At 53.4% G+C, this 13,037-nt stretch overlaps 1 protein-coding gene across 1 annotated transcript; it reads right to left on the reverse strand.

Annotated features, from left to right (window-relative positions):
• Nucleotides 1-3,838: 3,838 nt before the first annotated feature.
• Nucleotides 3,839-5,216, reverse strand: LOC120504144 (cilia- and flagella-associated protein 45-like; the record flags this gene model as incomplete). Its single annotated transcript, XM_039713327.1, has 4 exons — nt 3,839-4,010; nt 4,181-4,405; nt 4,559-4,752; nt 4,968-5,216. Coding segments are annotated over 4 exons (747 nt in total), but the record flags the coding sequence as incomplete, so codon positions are not given.
• Nucleotides 5,217-13,037: the final 7,821 nt, after the last annotated feature.

Genomic DNA, 13,037 nt, shown 5'->3' on the forward strand with positions numbered 1-13,037 from the left:
TTCTTGCCCCGGCAGTTGGTCCTGGCAGTTTTCATCTGGGAGCAATCCTCGGCTATTTGCAATTTTTGGAGGTGGAATCCAAATTTCTGTCCCAGGCACTTGGCCTCTAAAGATGACTCTTTTCCACAGGAAGGAACGCTTCTAGCCCAGTGTCTAGGGGATGGCTAAGACATGGCCCCAGGGTAATGCAGCTTCCACTCGGGTATTCCTGGTGGGCTGCAACGGAGTCTGGATAGCACAGTCCTGTTCAGCACAGCCTGTCTGAGTTCCCAAGCAGCTGCTAGCCACAGGCAACCTTAGCAAGCTCAGCTCTCAGTGATTTCAGCTCTTCAGCGATTATCAGATCTTTGTGAATTCACTAAGTGCCGGGCAGACACAGAGAAAGATAGGAGAAGGCTGTGTGAGTTTCCGCAGGGAAATCTTTATTAGGGTCTTCTGCAAAGGTTGTCAGTGACAGCTCTTCTGCTGAACTAGGCAGAAGTAGGGGTTTATATAGGATACAGGGGTTTTGGAAATTGTCCAATAGTAAGGGTCAAGGAAAAGTGACCTATAGTCTTACAGAGAGATAAGCAAGGGTCCAAAGGTGGAGGAGAGGGGCTTCTAAGGTTCAGTCATCACGACTCGGCATTTCCTATCTTAGGCTTCTGACTGCCAGGGTGGCCTTGCAGGCACTGGGCCTGCTACACCGGGGAGTCCAAGGCAAGCCTGAGCTGTCGGTCCTGGCAGCTTTTGTCTAGGAGCAATATGCAGACATTCAGATTTTTAGGTGAGGGAATCCCACTTCTGGTCCCTGATAACTGTCCATGGATGATGGCTCTTTTCCAGAGAAATGAAAGCCTTCAAGCTCAGTGTCTCAAGGTGTCTTGGTTTAAAAGACAAATGTCTTCCAAGGAGGACAGGAACCCTCCTGGAATCAAAAAAAGACCACTCCTTCTAAGTAATACCTTTGAAATTATGGGGCTTTCAGGCAAAAATGTAGAAAAAGGAATTGCCATTCTCGGCTTCTTTTTTCCTACCTCTGTCAAGGTCGGAATTGAAGATTTTGACATGATATTTCACATTCAGGCTTAGATATTTATTATTTCTTATCTGTATTACAAGTCATGAGTTCTACAGCATTCTACTAACAAGCTACAAAAGGGCTATCTATCTTTCTGTTCAAGGTCTTCTAAGGCTAAACAATCAAATTAAGAAATGACACCTAAATTATTTTCACTTTTAATCCAATAACTAATCACTCAAAGTCTGCAATGCAGACAGAAAATTCTCAGCAACAAATCCAACAAGGAATAACTGTTCCTTACTAGCAAATAAATAAAACCGAGCAGAACAAACAATAACAGAAGAACAGAATCTTTTAACCTGCTCAGTGCTATTTGTTCCCCTTGGGTGCAGTTATAACCACAGCTGGCAAAGGGCGCTGGCAGCTCCAGTGGGGCAGAGGCTGCAAGGACTCACTTGCAGTGGGCAGGGGGGTCCACTGCCAGCTCAGAACTTCCCAGGATGATCTGGGCTGCTGCCAGCACAGGAGGGAAAGAAGGAGGTTCTCACCCTGCAAATCCATGCAGGCAGTGTCTGGTCTCAGCACTGGAAGTTGCCCAGGTCTGAGTCAGTGGGGTCCACTGGGATCCTTTGGCCAGCGGCAGGCACAGGCAGAAGGGATAGCAGAAATCGCTCGCAGTGCTGAGCTATGGCACAGAAAGGCCAGGGCGAGACCGCTGGCAGCACCTCGACAGCTCCCAGTTCCAGAGTGGGAGAAAGCTCCCAAGGCAAAGCTGCTAAAACCTTTTATTCCCTTCCCCTCAAAGTGATTCTCTTGGAATGTCAGGGCTATCAGCCACTCTTTTCGTGTGACTTGACCACTGGCTGTCCATCTCAGAGTCCCCCCCTTGCCCTCCCAGCACCTTCAGGATGGCAATGGGAAAAAATTCACTAAGAACCCTAAACCCATAACATTACCCATCCTGAATTTTTTTCCCATACCAACACTGAACTTAAGACTTTTCAACTATATACATACATGCATTATTCAAATTATATATATATATATATATATATATATATATACACATAAAGATACAGACAGATCACCCAAAGAGAAGATTGCCTTGAGGAATACATCGTGTTTCTCCTCCTTTTGTGTCACCAACCTGGTGACACAGGCGCAACCTGGTCCTTGAGCAAAAACAATCCCACAAGTGGGTTTGCCATTTCCTGAGGCATGGTTAATCCAAACGATTTTCCCTAACAGGCCTCTCAGCTGTACCACAGGGACCTTATCTCCATCTACAGTGTGAAGGGACTCTGGTGTTGACTAGCCATTGTAGCCTTTGCTGAATGCTGATCCCAGTGCTTGAAGGTTCCCCCCTATGCAAGCTCTTAGAGTGGTTTTCAACAGTCCATGACACTGTTCAACCTTCCCAGCAGCTGGTGCATGGTAGGGGATGTGATACACCCACTCAACGTTGTGCTTTGTGCCCAGGTGGTAGCTAAGCTATTCCTGTAATGAGTTAACAATCTGACTCAATTAGCTCTGGGGTGCCATGTTGCCACAGGACTCGTTTTTCCAAGCCCAGGATGGTGTGCTGTGCAGTAGTGTGAGGCACTGGGTTGTGTCCACCATGGTGAGCACACAGCACTTACCTTGGTGGGTTTGTGGCAGTGTGACGTAATCAAACTCCCAGGCCTTTCCATACCTTATTCCAATGCCCACCATTCCTCAGAGCTTTTACTGTCTCAGCCTACTTAACGGCAGCACGTCTCACAATCATGGGTGACCTGGGAGATGGCGTCCATGGTTAAATCCACCTCTCGGCCTTGTGCCAACTTAGAAGTGAAATCTCTGCCCTGATGACCTGAGGCATCATGAGCCCATGGAGCAAGAAACAACTCTCCCTTTTGCTGCCAGTCCAGATCTACCTGTTATACTTCGACTGGGGGAACCTGGTCTGCATGTTCATTATTCTGATGTTCCTTCTTGGCTTGACTCTTAGGCACTTGTGCATCTCCATGGTGGACTCTCACAATCTGCTTCTGCAGCTGCATGGTGATGTCTTGCCACATTTCAGAAGCCCAGATAGGTTTCTCTTTACATTGTCAGTTGGCCTCTTTCCATCTGTCCAGCCACCCCCACAGAGCATTGGCTGTCATCCATGAGTCAGTGCAGAGGGAGAGCTTTGGCCAATTCTCTCAGTTGGTGATGTCCAGGAACAACTGGACAGTCCAGGCAAGGTGTTCAGTTGTTCAATTCCTTCTGTTTTCACAACAGTGATTCCAAAAGCCTGTCAACCTCTCTTTGGGTCTTTTAAGTACCTGTTCCTGAGGTGGTCAATGCCCAGGATCCATAGGGCATCTGGGCCACTTACAATGGGATGTTTCTGCCAGTCCTTCCCAGTCAGGGAATATGGATAAATGTGCATAAAGCTGATGCAATATCAAGGGTATAAAAGTCAGACCCACCATTTTTGTGCACAAGCCTCTGGCACTCACGCTCCCAAGCGCTGTCCCTTTTTCTTTGCTGATTTTTTTTTTTTTTTTTTGGTCTCAGTAAAACTTCTATGATTAATTCCCACTTGGGATCTGGGTTGTTTATAACAAATGGTCAGCCAGAACTATCACCCACTTTTTTTGTTAACCCACTCACCTGTCATCCATCCCTGGGGCATCACCCCCTCCTTCTTCCAGCAACTTTCAGATGACAAATGGGAAAAATTCACTAATAAGCCTAAACACAACGCCAGAGTGGGACAAGTGGGAAAAGGAACCTCAAGGCTCCTCCAGCCCTGTGACAGCTCCTCTCAAACAGCCCTGAGGCCAGGGAAGGACAGAAAACACCATCTTCTCAGAAACATAGTTTATTGGAAAATGTATTCAATGCAAATGGAACCCCAAATCCGTGGGGAATTGGAGCTGGTTCCTGGTGGGGCTGGGCCTAGGAGGGGGCTCTTCTGGCTTGGCTCTGGGCTTTGCGCTCCACCTGGGCACAGTACTTTTCGGGCATTCCAGTGACTCTGCAGAGGAAGGAATCCATTAGGCTCCCAATAGATCTGGGACCATGGCCCCACAGCAGGTTCTGTTTGCTGAGGATGCAGAGGGAGCTGGGAGGTGGCCCAGGCTGGGACACCAGGAAGGACTGGAGGAGCCCAGAGAGCCCATGGAAGCAGCACTGGCAGCCCCTGACCTAAACTCCTGCAGCTTTTGCTGCCTGAACTGGGCGAGGCGCTGGCTGCGCTGCTGGACCTCCTGCTGCTGCTGCCGGCCCTCCTCAATGAAGGCCGCCCGCTCCCGCTGCCGCTGCTGCTGCAGCTCCTGGATCTGCCGCCGGAGATCTGCGGCATGGGCACGCTGCCGGAGCTCCCTCTGCTCCTGCTCCAGCTTCTCCCGCTGCAGCTGCTCCTGATGGGCCCTGCGGGAGAGCGGGCTGGCTCAGGGACCCTGCCACAGCCCCCCCACACCTGGTACAGCACCTGGGCTGGCACTGGAGTCCCCAGAGCCACCAGCTGGAACTGGGAGCTGCTTGGCCATGGCCTCAGCCATCCCTTGGTCCCGTGTGCCTCACCTGAGCACCCTCTGGAATTCCTGGCGGTCTTGCTGCACCTGCATGGCCAGGTACTGCTCCTTCTGGGCCACCTGCTCCAGCCGGTCCTGCTTCAGCTGCTGCTGCAGCTCAGCCTTCTTCCGTGCCTTCTCCAGCTCCCGCCGCCGCCATTCCCGGTCTGCGACCTCTTGGTTCCTCTTGGCCCTCAGAGCATCCTGCCCAAATAGAGGAAAATGCTGGGCTTCCCTCAGGGGCAGCTATGGAATCCCTTGGCCATGGCTTTGGCTCTGCCGGCACCACTCCAGGACATCCCCTGGCTCCACAGGGTCTGGTCCTACAGATTCCCCACATCCAAGGGCGCTGCCCCTTTGCCGGCATGGTGACAGGGATGGTGGAAGGGGAGCACGTCACCTGTTCCTGGGCCACTCACCCGTTCTGCCTGCCAGTCCTGGGCCCGCTCCTGTGTGGCTCTGAGCCGGGCCAGCTCCTTCTCCTTCTCCAGGCGCAGTTGTTGCTGCTCCGCCTGCAAGGTGGCCTCCCACTCCTGCGCAGGACGGAGCCCCAGGGTGGGACAGAGCCCCAGGGTGGGACAGAGCCCCAGGACAGCTCCTGCTGACCCTGCCCACCCAATCAGGAGCCCGCTGCTCTTACAGCCTTCTGCCGTTGCTGCTCCAGCTACCTTCCCCAGGGCTCGCAGGGGTCACACTTCAGGTGCTGCATTCCTGGCGCTGAGTGGGGACATGTCAAGCACCTGGGGCCCTGGCACGGCCCTGAGCACCCCTCCCCACACCTCTGGGGAGACACCTTGTGCCTTTGGAAGGCTGGGAGTGCTGGGCACAATTTCAGGGATGATGCTCAGCTCTCAGTAGAGCCCTGAGGCCTGCAGCTTCCCCTGTGCCTCAAAAGGTGGTGGACAGAGGGAGGACCCCCTGTGGGAGGCACCAACCCTCAAATCCAGCTGTGGATCAGGAAAAGGGGGAAGCAGGAAGGGAAATGCCTACGAAAGCAGCGTCCTGTTTGGCTCTCAGGGTCTTCAGCCTGTCCCAGTGCTCCACCTCAGTCGGGGCTCGAGCAGATTCCTTGAGTTTCTCATATTCCTTTTCTCCAATGATGAGACACGGCTGGGGCTTCTCCTGGGGAATGCTGGGGAGCACAGGGAGAGAGCTCAGTGGCACAGAGGTCCCTGTGTTACCTGAGCTGCCCACTCAGCCACCAAGCAAGTCCAGATCAATGTGGGAAGTGCTGGGGAAGCTGTGGGGACCCACCTCTCTTGTTTTGAGGTGAGGCAAGAAGGGAAAATGTGCTGCAAGTGGCACCAGGCTGGGATGCAGGGAGTAGGATCTCCGGGGGTAGCCAGGGCACACTGCCAATCCCTGCTCCCCAGAGATTTTGGGATGCTGCACTGACACCCATTCCCCCAAAACCCCTCAGGCCTTGGGCACAGCCTTACATGAGGTCCCGGATCAGGTCCCTGGTGATGATTCTGGTGGTCTTTGGTTTGTATCTGATGGAGGGCTGCGATTCAGGCTGTTTGGGCACATCCTGAAGGATCACAATGGGGCTGCTGGAGCCCATGACCTGTGGGAAAGGACGATGTGAGTGATCTGAAACCCCCACACTCAGTGCTCCATGGACACCAACTGATCCTGGGAGGAGCTCTGGACCCTCAGTCGGGATGTGCCCTTGGGGGCATGACCGAAGGGGCTGGAAGGAGTGGGGGTCAGGGGCAGACCAGAGGCAGACCTTGGGAGGGAGGGACTGAAATCCCAGTGAGTGAAGCTGCTGACGGCGCAGAAGGCGAGACCCCCGGGAAGAGTCTTCGGGACGGAGGGACTGAGATCCTGAGCCAGTAGTTGCAGCTGCCATGGCGCTGTCATAGACTGTGGGAGGTGTGACAATGTCCTGGAGCTGACAGCCCAATGCGATGGGACCAATGGTTGGGACGTGTCTGAACCAATTGTGACAGCGTGTCCAAAGCCACTGTCGCGACATATTGGGACTGACTGTTACCATGGCAGTGTCCCCAACAGCTCCCAGGACTCATGGGATGTCCTGGAGCAGATGGGGGATGAAAGATGTTGGTGTGGACGCTCCAAGAGCTGGGAAGGGCAAATCCAAGGGAAGGCAGAGATGGAATTGCGGCAGCCAAGAGGAGCCCAAGTATTATAAATACATATTATAATATTGGCTTTTGCAAATATTAAGATGGATTTTATATGTGGGATGTGAAAATAACTGTGTTATAAAGATATTGGTTTTATTTCTGGTATTAATTAAGCTTAGACATAGTAGTGAGATAGCTAATATAAGCATGCTTGTGTTAAAATGCCTGCTTGGATGGGATAACATCCAATGAACATAGGATGAGGACACCTGCTACAGATATGCCAACTATCAGCGCTCACCATCTGAAGACAGCGTGGACCAAGGCCCAAAACTGAAGAAGATGATAAAAAAGGACTAAAAGCACAACTCAGGAATATGCATGCTCTAAAAATGTGGATCCAAGGAGGAGATATGATGAACAGTTCTTGGAACATGTAAAGTAGTTTGGGGGAAAAGTTTACCATGCATAAGGGTCTATGGATATGCAACAGGCTGATATAAAAGAAAAGGTATTTAAGGAGTATCCCCAAAGACAACAGTGTGCTCTTGGCTGAGTGCCAACCTTTGCTTTATGGTTCTTGTCTGCTATTGTCCTTTATTAAACTTTTTTAATTTTCACAGGACAGTGAACATGGTTTTCACACCGAGGCTGTGAGAGGAACAGCCCTGCAGGAAGGAAGGAGGGGCACAAAGGTCTCCAGAGATTCCCCCGGAGTCCGTAGGGGTCCCCAGGGAGCAGACCTCCCCCTCCCCCCTATAGGAGCCCCTGGCCGAGCAGAGGATGCCCAAAGGGGGCTGTGAGCCCATGGGAAGCCCCCGCTTGAGCACTTCTCAAGGCACTGAGCCTGGGCAAGGAAGGGCCCCAGCCTGGAGCAGCTGGGGCAGAACTGCAGCCCATGGAAAGGACTCCTGCTGGAGAAATCCCTGGAGAAGAGACTCCCATGGAAGACAGTGTGGACCGAGGCTCAAAACTGAAGATGATGATAAAAAAGGCAGAGGAGGGCAAGGACTGTGACTGCTCTGAATGAGCAGTGGCAGAAACAACCTGTGCTGAACTGCCTGGGGCCCCCATTCCCAACTCCCTGCGCTGATGGAGGGAGGAGGAAGAGCCCGGGAAGGAGTCTGGGGTGGGGGGAAAGTGTTTTGAAGGGTTTATTAGACCTCCTTATCTTGCTCTGATTTTGTCAGCAAAATATTCATATTGCTAATTCTGAGGCTGCGTTTCCCATGACAGGATTTGATGAGTGATCTCTCCTGGTCCGTGTCTCAAACCAGGAACCCTTTGCTCAATTTTCTCTCCCCATCCAGGTGCGGAGGATAGTGAGAGAGCGGCTGAGGTGGGTGCAGGGCATCCGGCCACTGTCCATCCACGGCATAGGAGGAAGGAGGAGGAGGGTCCAGTTCAGGCTGTTGAAAAGAGTGTTGTGGGATTTCAGTAGTTTTGTGGTTTTCTCAGTCCCTTGGCGAGAGGGGACAAATGATCAATTGCTGCATTTTCGCACTGGTTCCCACACAGCTGCCCTTGCATGGGGGTTTTCCAGCCAGTCCTGCTCTGAAAACCATCAAAGGCCCTCACAGAGCCACTGCTTGGGCTCCCATTGGGTTTTGTGCTTCTTGCAGGGCTGAGCAAACCACAGGCAGGCCTTTTTCTGCCCACAGAATTCTCACGTCTGCAGCAGCTCTAAAGCTGCCAGAATCAAAGCCAAGGGGGCAGGGAGGACCCTCAGGTCCTGGCTGCCACCTGGGGCTGGCCAGAGCAGGGCTGGGCAATGGCCGTCCCTGTGCACTGGGGCTGGGCCCCATCCTAGGATTGACAGGGGTCCCCATGATGTGCCACCCCTTGAACAGGCACCCAACCAGGAACGTGCAGTGACACTTCTGGAACCACCACCCCACGGGAGAGGACACCCCATGCTAGGATGTGTCACCCCCTGGACTGGTTTTACTCAGGTCACCCACAGAACTGGGACCTCCCAAGACAGGACCCTCATGGATGTGACCCCCCAGGACAGAGTCCACACGCCTTTCCAATCTGACTCCCAGCACAAACGGCCTCTTCCTTCTCGTCCAGGAAAAAGAAAGTGTTGAGGGGGCACAGTCCAACACCTTCATCCCTCAAAGCCTCTCCACCCTTCCCTGCAGCCCCCACACCCCATTTTCCCCCTCCCCTAAGTCTCCCCAACCTGTTCCCTCCTCAGGTGCTCCCCAGGATTGATGAGCCAGGAACCAGGGGTAAGGGGACATGGCACAAAAATAAGTAAAATAAGGAAAAAAAGGAATAAAGAGAAGAAAAGGACAAAGGCAGGGGAGGGCACAGAAGCAGAGCTACCCAGGACCCCCATGTGATGGCTGGCCAGGAAATGAGCACCCCAGGGAGGCAGCGCTGGACCCTGGGTCACTCCCAAATCTGAGGCAACCAGGGAAGGAACTGTGACCCATGGGCCCACCCAGCCAGTGCCCATCCCTGGCACCCCCATTCCTCTGGGACTCCAACCATGGGACCCCATTTCCTTCTGTCTCCCCTTCCCTGGGATCCCCATCCCTAGGCTGCAATTCCTCAGGATCTCCAGTCCCAAGGAACCACATCCTGGTAATTCTAGACCTTGGGACACCCCTTCCCTTGATTCCCCCAGGACCCCCATTCTCACAGGGGTCCCTCCTTGGCCCTGGTGTCCCCATCCCATGATCCCAAATCCCTGGAGGCCATGTTGTTCTGGGACCCTCCTCTTTGATTCTGAGTCCACCCAATCCTTGGGACCCCCATTCCCATGGGACCCCATCCCTGGGCACCCCATTCCCCTGGACACCCATTGCTGGCTTCCTACACTGCCTCAATTTCCAAATTCAGGCAACACCATGTCCCCAACCGTCACCCCCATGTCCCACAAGGTGTCCATCCTGCCCCCACCAAGGGCCACCTACAGGTGGGGACAAGATGTGACCTCATTTCCTTCCCCTTCATTTGAACAGCTGCCACCAAGGGAAGCGGTGGCCACAGCAGCAACAGCCAGTGCACATGGCTGGGGACACTGGGATGGCCAGGAGGGTGGCGCTGCTCCTGTGGGGTGAGCACCCCAGGCACGGGCCTCGTGTCCCTGGGATAGGGAGGGAAGTTGGCACAGGGGAACTGCAGGGTTCTCTTAAGTCCCCAGTGCCAGTAGAGCCTGTGTGGGAAGTGACCGGGGTCGTGGGGACAGGAAGGTGGGGATATTACTGGTGGGACAGGGATTTGGGGAGGCATCAGGTGGCTTGTGGGGGTGACCTGTGACAGTGTGGGGTGGCCGTGATGTCCCCATTTTGGGGGTGTCCACAGTTTCCCTGTGCCTAGCCTCACTGTGGGGTGGCCACAATGTCCCTGTCTCTGAGGGGTCCATGCCACACATGGACAGTTTGTGGACACCCCCACACCCCGTGCACTCATGCTTCTGTCCCTGTTGTGCCACCCCCACCTAGCCTTGTCCCTTCTTCCTTCCAGCCCAGACCTGCAGCCTTGCTGGTGAGTCTTCAGGGCATGCCATGTCCCCCTCCCCATGCTGGCTCTGGCAGGCTGGTCTTCCCTGTCACCTGCAGGTACCCAGACCACCCAGCTCCTTGTGGAGCCCCCCTGGAGGCCGGTGCTGTGGGACAGTCACACTGAGCTGCCAGGGCTTGGGGACTGCCAGTGCCACCACCTGGTACAAGCACGGGTGGTACTGGAGGCAGGAGGGACATGACAACTTCACTGTCACCAAGTGGCACCTGCATATATGACATACCTGGCAGCAGTCAGCCCCCCCATGAGTCTCAGACAGTGGGGCATTTGTGTCTCCAACCTGGCACCCGTGGGGACCCCAAGGGTTCTGGGTGGGCCCCACTCCATGGGTCACTCCCCTGGTGTGACCAGAGAGCCTGACCCCTGCTCTGGGGACATCCCAGAGCATCCCAGTGTGCTGGATGTTACCCAGTGGGTGGTCACTGGTGACAGCAGGTGTGACAGGTCCCACGTCCCCGTCATGGTTTGACCAGGAAGTGAATTTCTGAAAAAGTTGTGGTCAAACCAATCAGTGGCCAGATTTAAAATTGTCACCTAGTGTGGCCACTGGATATGCCTCTGAGAACACACAGGGGTTAAAAGCAGAAGATTCACAGAGGGAACTCTCTCTTTTGGAGTCCGGTCAGTAAGTGATCTGACCTCCTCCCCTGTCCAGCTGCATCTGTGTGGGGGAGGCCATGCGGCCTGTGGAAAGGGAAGCGGAGCCCTGCAAGGTGCAGGGGTGGAGGAGATCTGGGATGTTTTGGGCAGCCCCCCCCTGCTCCGGGAGAGTGATAGAGAGTCTGTGCTGGCTTGAAGTTTGATATCTTGTGCTGGCACCATGGCCAGGAGAAGAAGGGGGAGGGGGGGGGGGCCAAGGTGCCCAGCCGCCGTCAGACCACGGTGCTGAAACAATGGCAGCTGTAAAAAACACTGATCCTCCCCAGCTGAGAATTGAGAGGAGACAGAAGATAGGCAAATGAGAAGAAGGCTTGAGTGAGTGAAGAAATGCCAGCAGATGAGAAACACCCTAGATAAGAGGCGAGGATTGCAGTTACCTTTTGACTAGACTTTCCTCTTACATAGCCACAAGACAGAACCAATTTCTCCTGTAACGTAGAGAATGCACCTTAGCGGAGGTGGTTGGCCAAAAGCCAAGAGTGACAAAGCTGTTTTGAGCAGAAGTAGAGAACAGAGACTCATAGGGAGTGTGGTGAAGCCCTCTGCCTTCAGCAGAGAAAGATCTCTGTTCATGAGACCCCTTGGCCCCAAGAGGTGAAATATAGGGGGGACAGGTGTCCCAAATGGTGAGAGGCTGCCACTTCTTAGAACTAAGCAAGGCATTCTTAAAAAGACCTAAGAAACAGTCTGAATGCATGGACAGTGGTGAGAACACTAGACATGGAAAAAAGATGGTCACCACGGCAAATTCTCTCCAGGCAGCTGACATGTGTGACATAGAAACACAAGAAGTTCAAACTGTGTTTCCTGGGGAAGCCCATAGTGCAAGCGGGAGACTCATCTCTCCTAATAAACTGAAGAGTTGTGTGGAGGATAGGACTGAGAATTGAGTGTTAGAAGGGTGGGGGGAAGAGGAGTATTTTAAAGGTTTTCCATTGTAGATTGTATGTAGGTTTTTTTTTTTCCTTTTTTCCCCTTTCGTCGTTATGTTATAGATTAATAAAGTGTTGTGTTTTCCCTCCATTCCCAAGTTAGAGCCTGCTTTGTTCTATTTCCAGATCCCATCTCACAGTAACCATTTTAGAAATATACCTTTCACAGAAACACTAGCATTGTGCCAGTCAATCCATGACAGTTCCCCAGACTGGCTTGGTGCTGCAGATGCTGGTACAGGTGCTGCTGGAGGGGCACATGGTTGACACTGTGCTGCCAGGGCTGGCAAACAATTCTAAAAGGTTTCCCCACAAACAAGAGGACTTCAAGTCTTGCAGTGGGAAGACCCCTGACACAGCCACAAGCATTTGAGGGACAATACTGCATGTCCACCAGGTCTGGGAACTATGGAAAACAAGGGTGAAGCCCCCAAGGCCTTGTAGTGGCTCAAGACACAGCGAGGCTTGGTGAAGCTGCTGTGGTTCAGCTCCCCATCCTTGGCTCTGTGCCTCAGCAAAGTCCCCTCCTGCAGACTGGAATGCTGGATCCAGCTGCTGCTGGAACCAACTGAGCCTGTGTCCCCGGCTCCAGTGTCCCCTCTTAGCAGGGCCCTTAGCCCTCCTCAGCCACCAGCGGCCATTTTGTGTCCTGGGTGGCTCCATCCAAAGGGACAGAGGGTCAGAGAACGGCACAGGAAAAGAGCTAATGGCAGAGAACATGTCCTGATTCACTGCCAGGAGAAAGCTGAAAGCCTGTCTAGTGGAGTGTGGCTGTAGTTAAGCAGAGCATCCCCAGTGCAGCAAGTTTCCCAGCCTGTGCATCTGATTCTTGATGAATTTAACCCTGATCCTCCTCCCTGCATCCCACCCTCATGGCTTTACAAGCCCACCATGGACCTGGGCAAGCTGGTGGGTCAGAGAACAGCATCAACACGACAAAGCAGCAGCTGTGACATCCTCTATCAAACAAGGTCTGTGGTGTCACCAGAGCAATCTCTGTCCCACAGGGCAGGCAGCACCTGGAGGGAACCCTGAAATATGATACCCTGCAGAAAACTGCAGCAGGCAAATGAGAGCTGGAGGCAGCACAGGGGGCAGAGCCCTACAGACAGACCCCTCTGGGCAGTAACAAGCTGCGCTGCTCAGATTGCTGCAGCTGCAGAGGAAAGAGGGGTTCTGCCTCCAAAGGGGCTGGACAAGGCAGTTTGGGACTTCTGGTTGTTCTTTTTTCTGTTTGCTTGTTTCTCCGTCAGAACACAGAGGACACCTC

This window comes from Passer montanus, unplaced genomic scaffold (assembly GCF_014805655.1).
Source record: "Passer montanus isolate IOZ18808 unplaced genomic scaffold, ASM1480565v1 scaffold284, whole genome shotgun sequence".
Taxonomy (NCBI): Eukaryota; Metazoa; Chordata; class Aves; order Passeriformes; family Passeridae; genus Passer; species Passer montanus.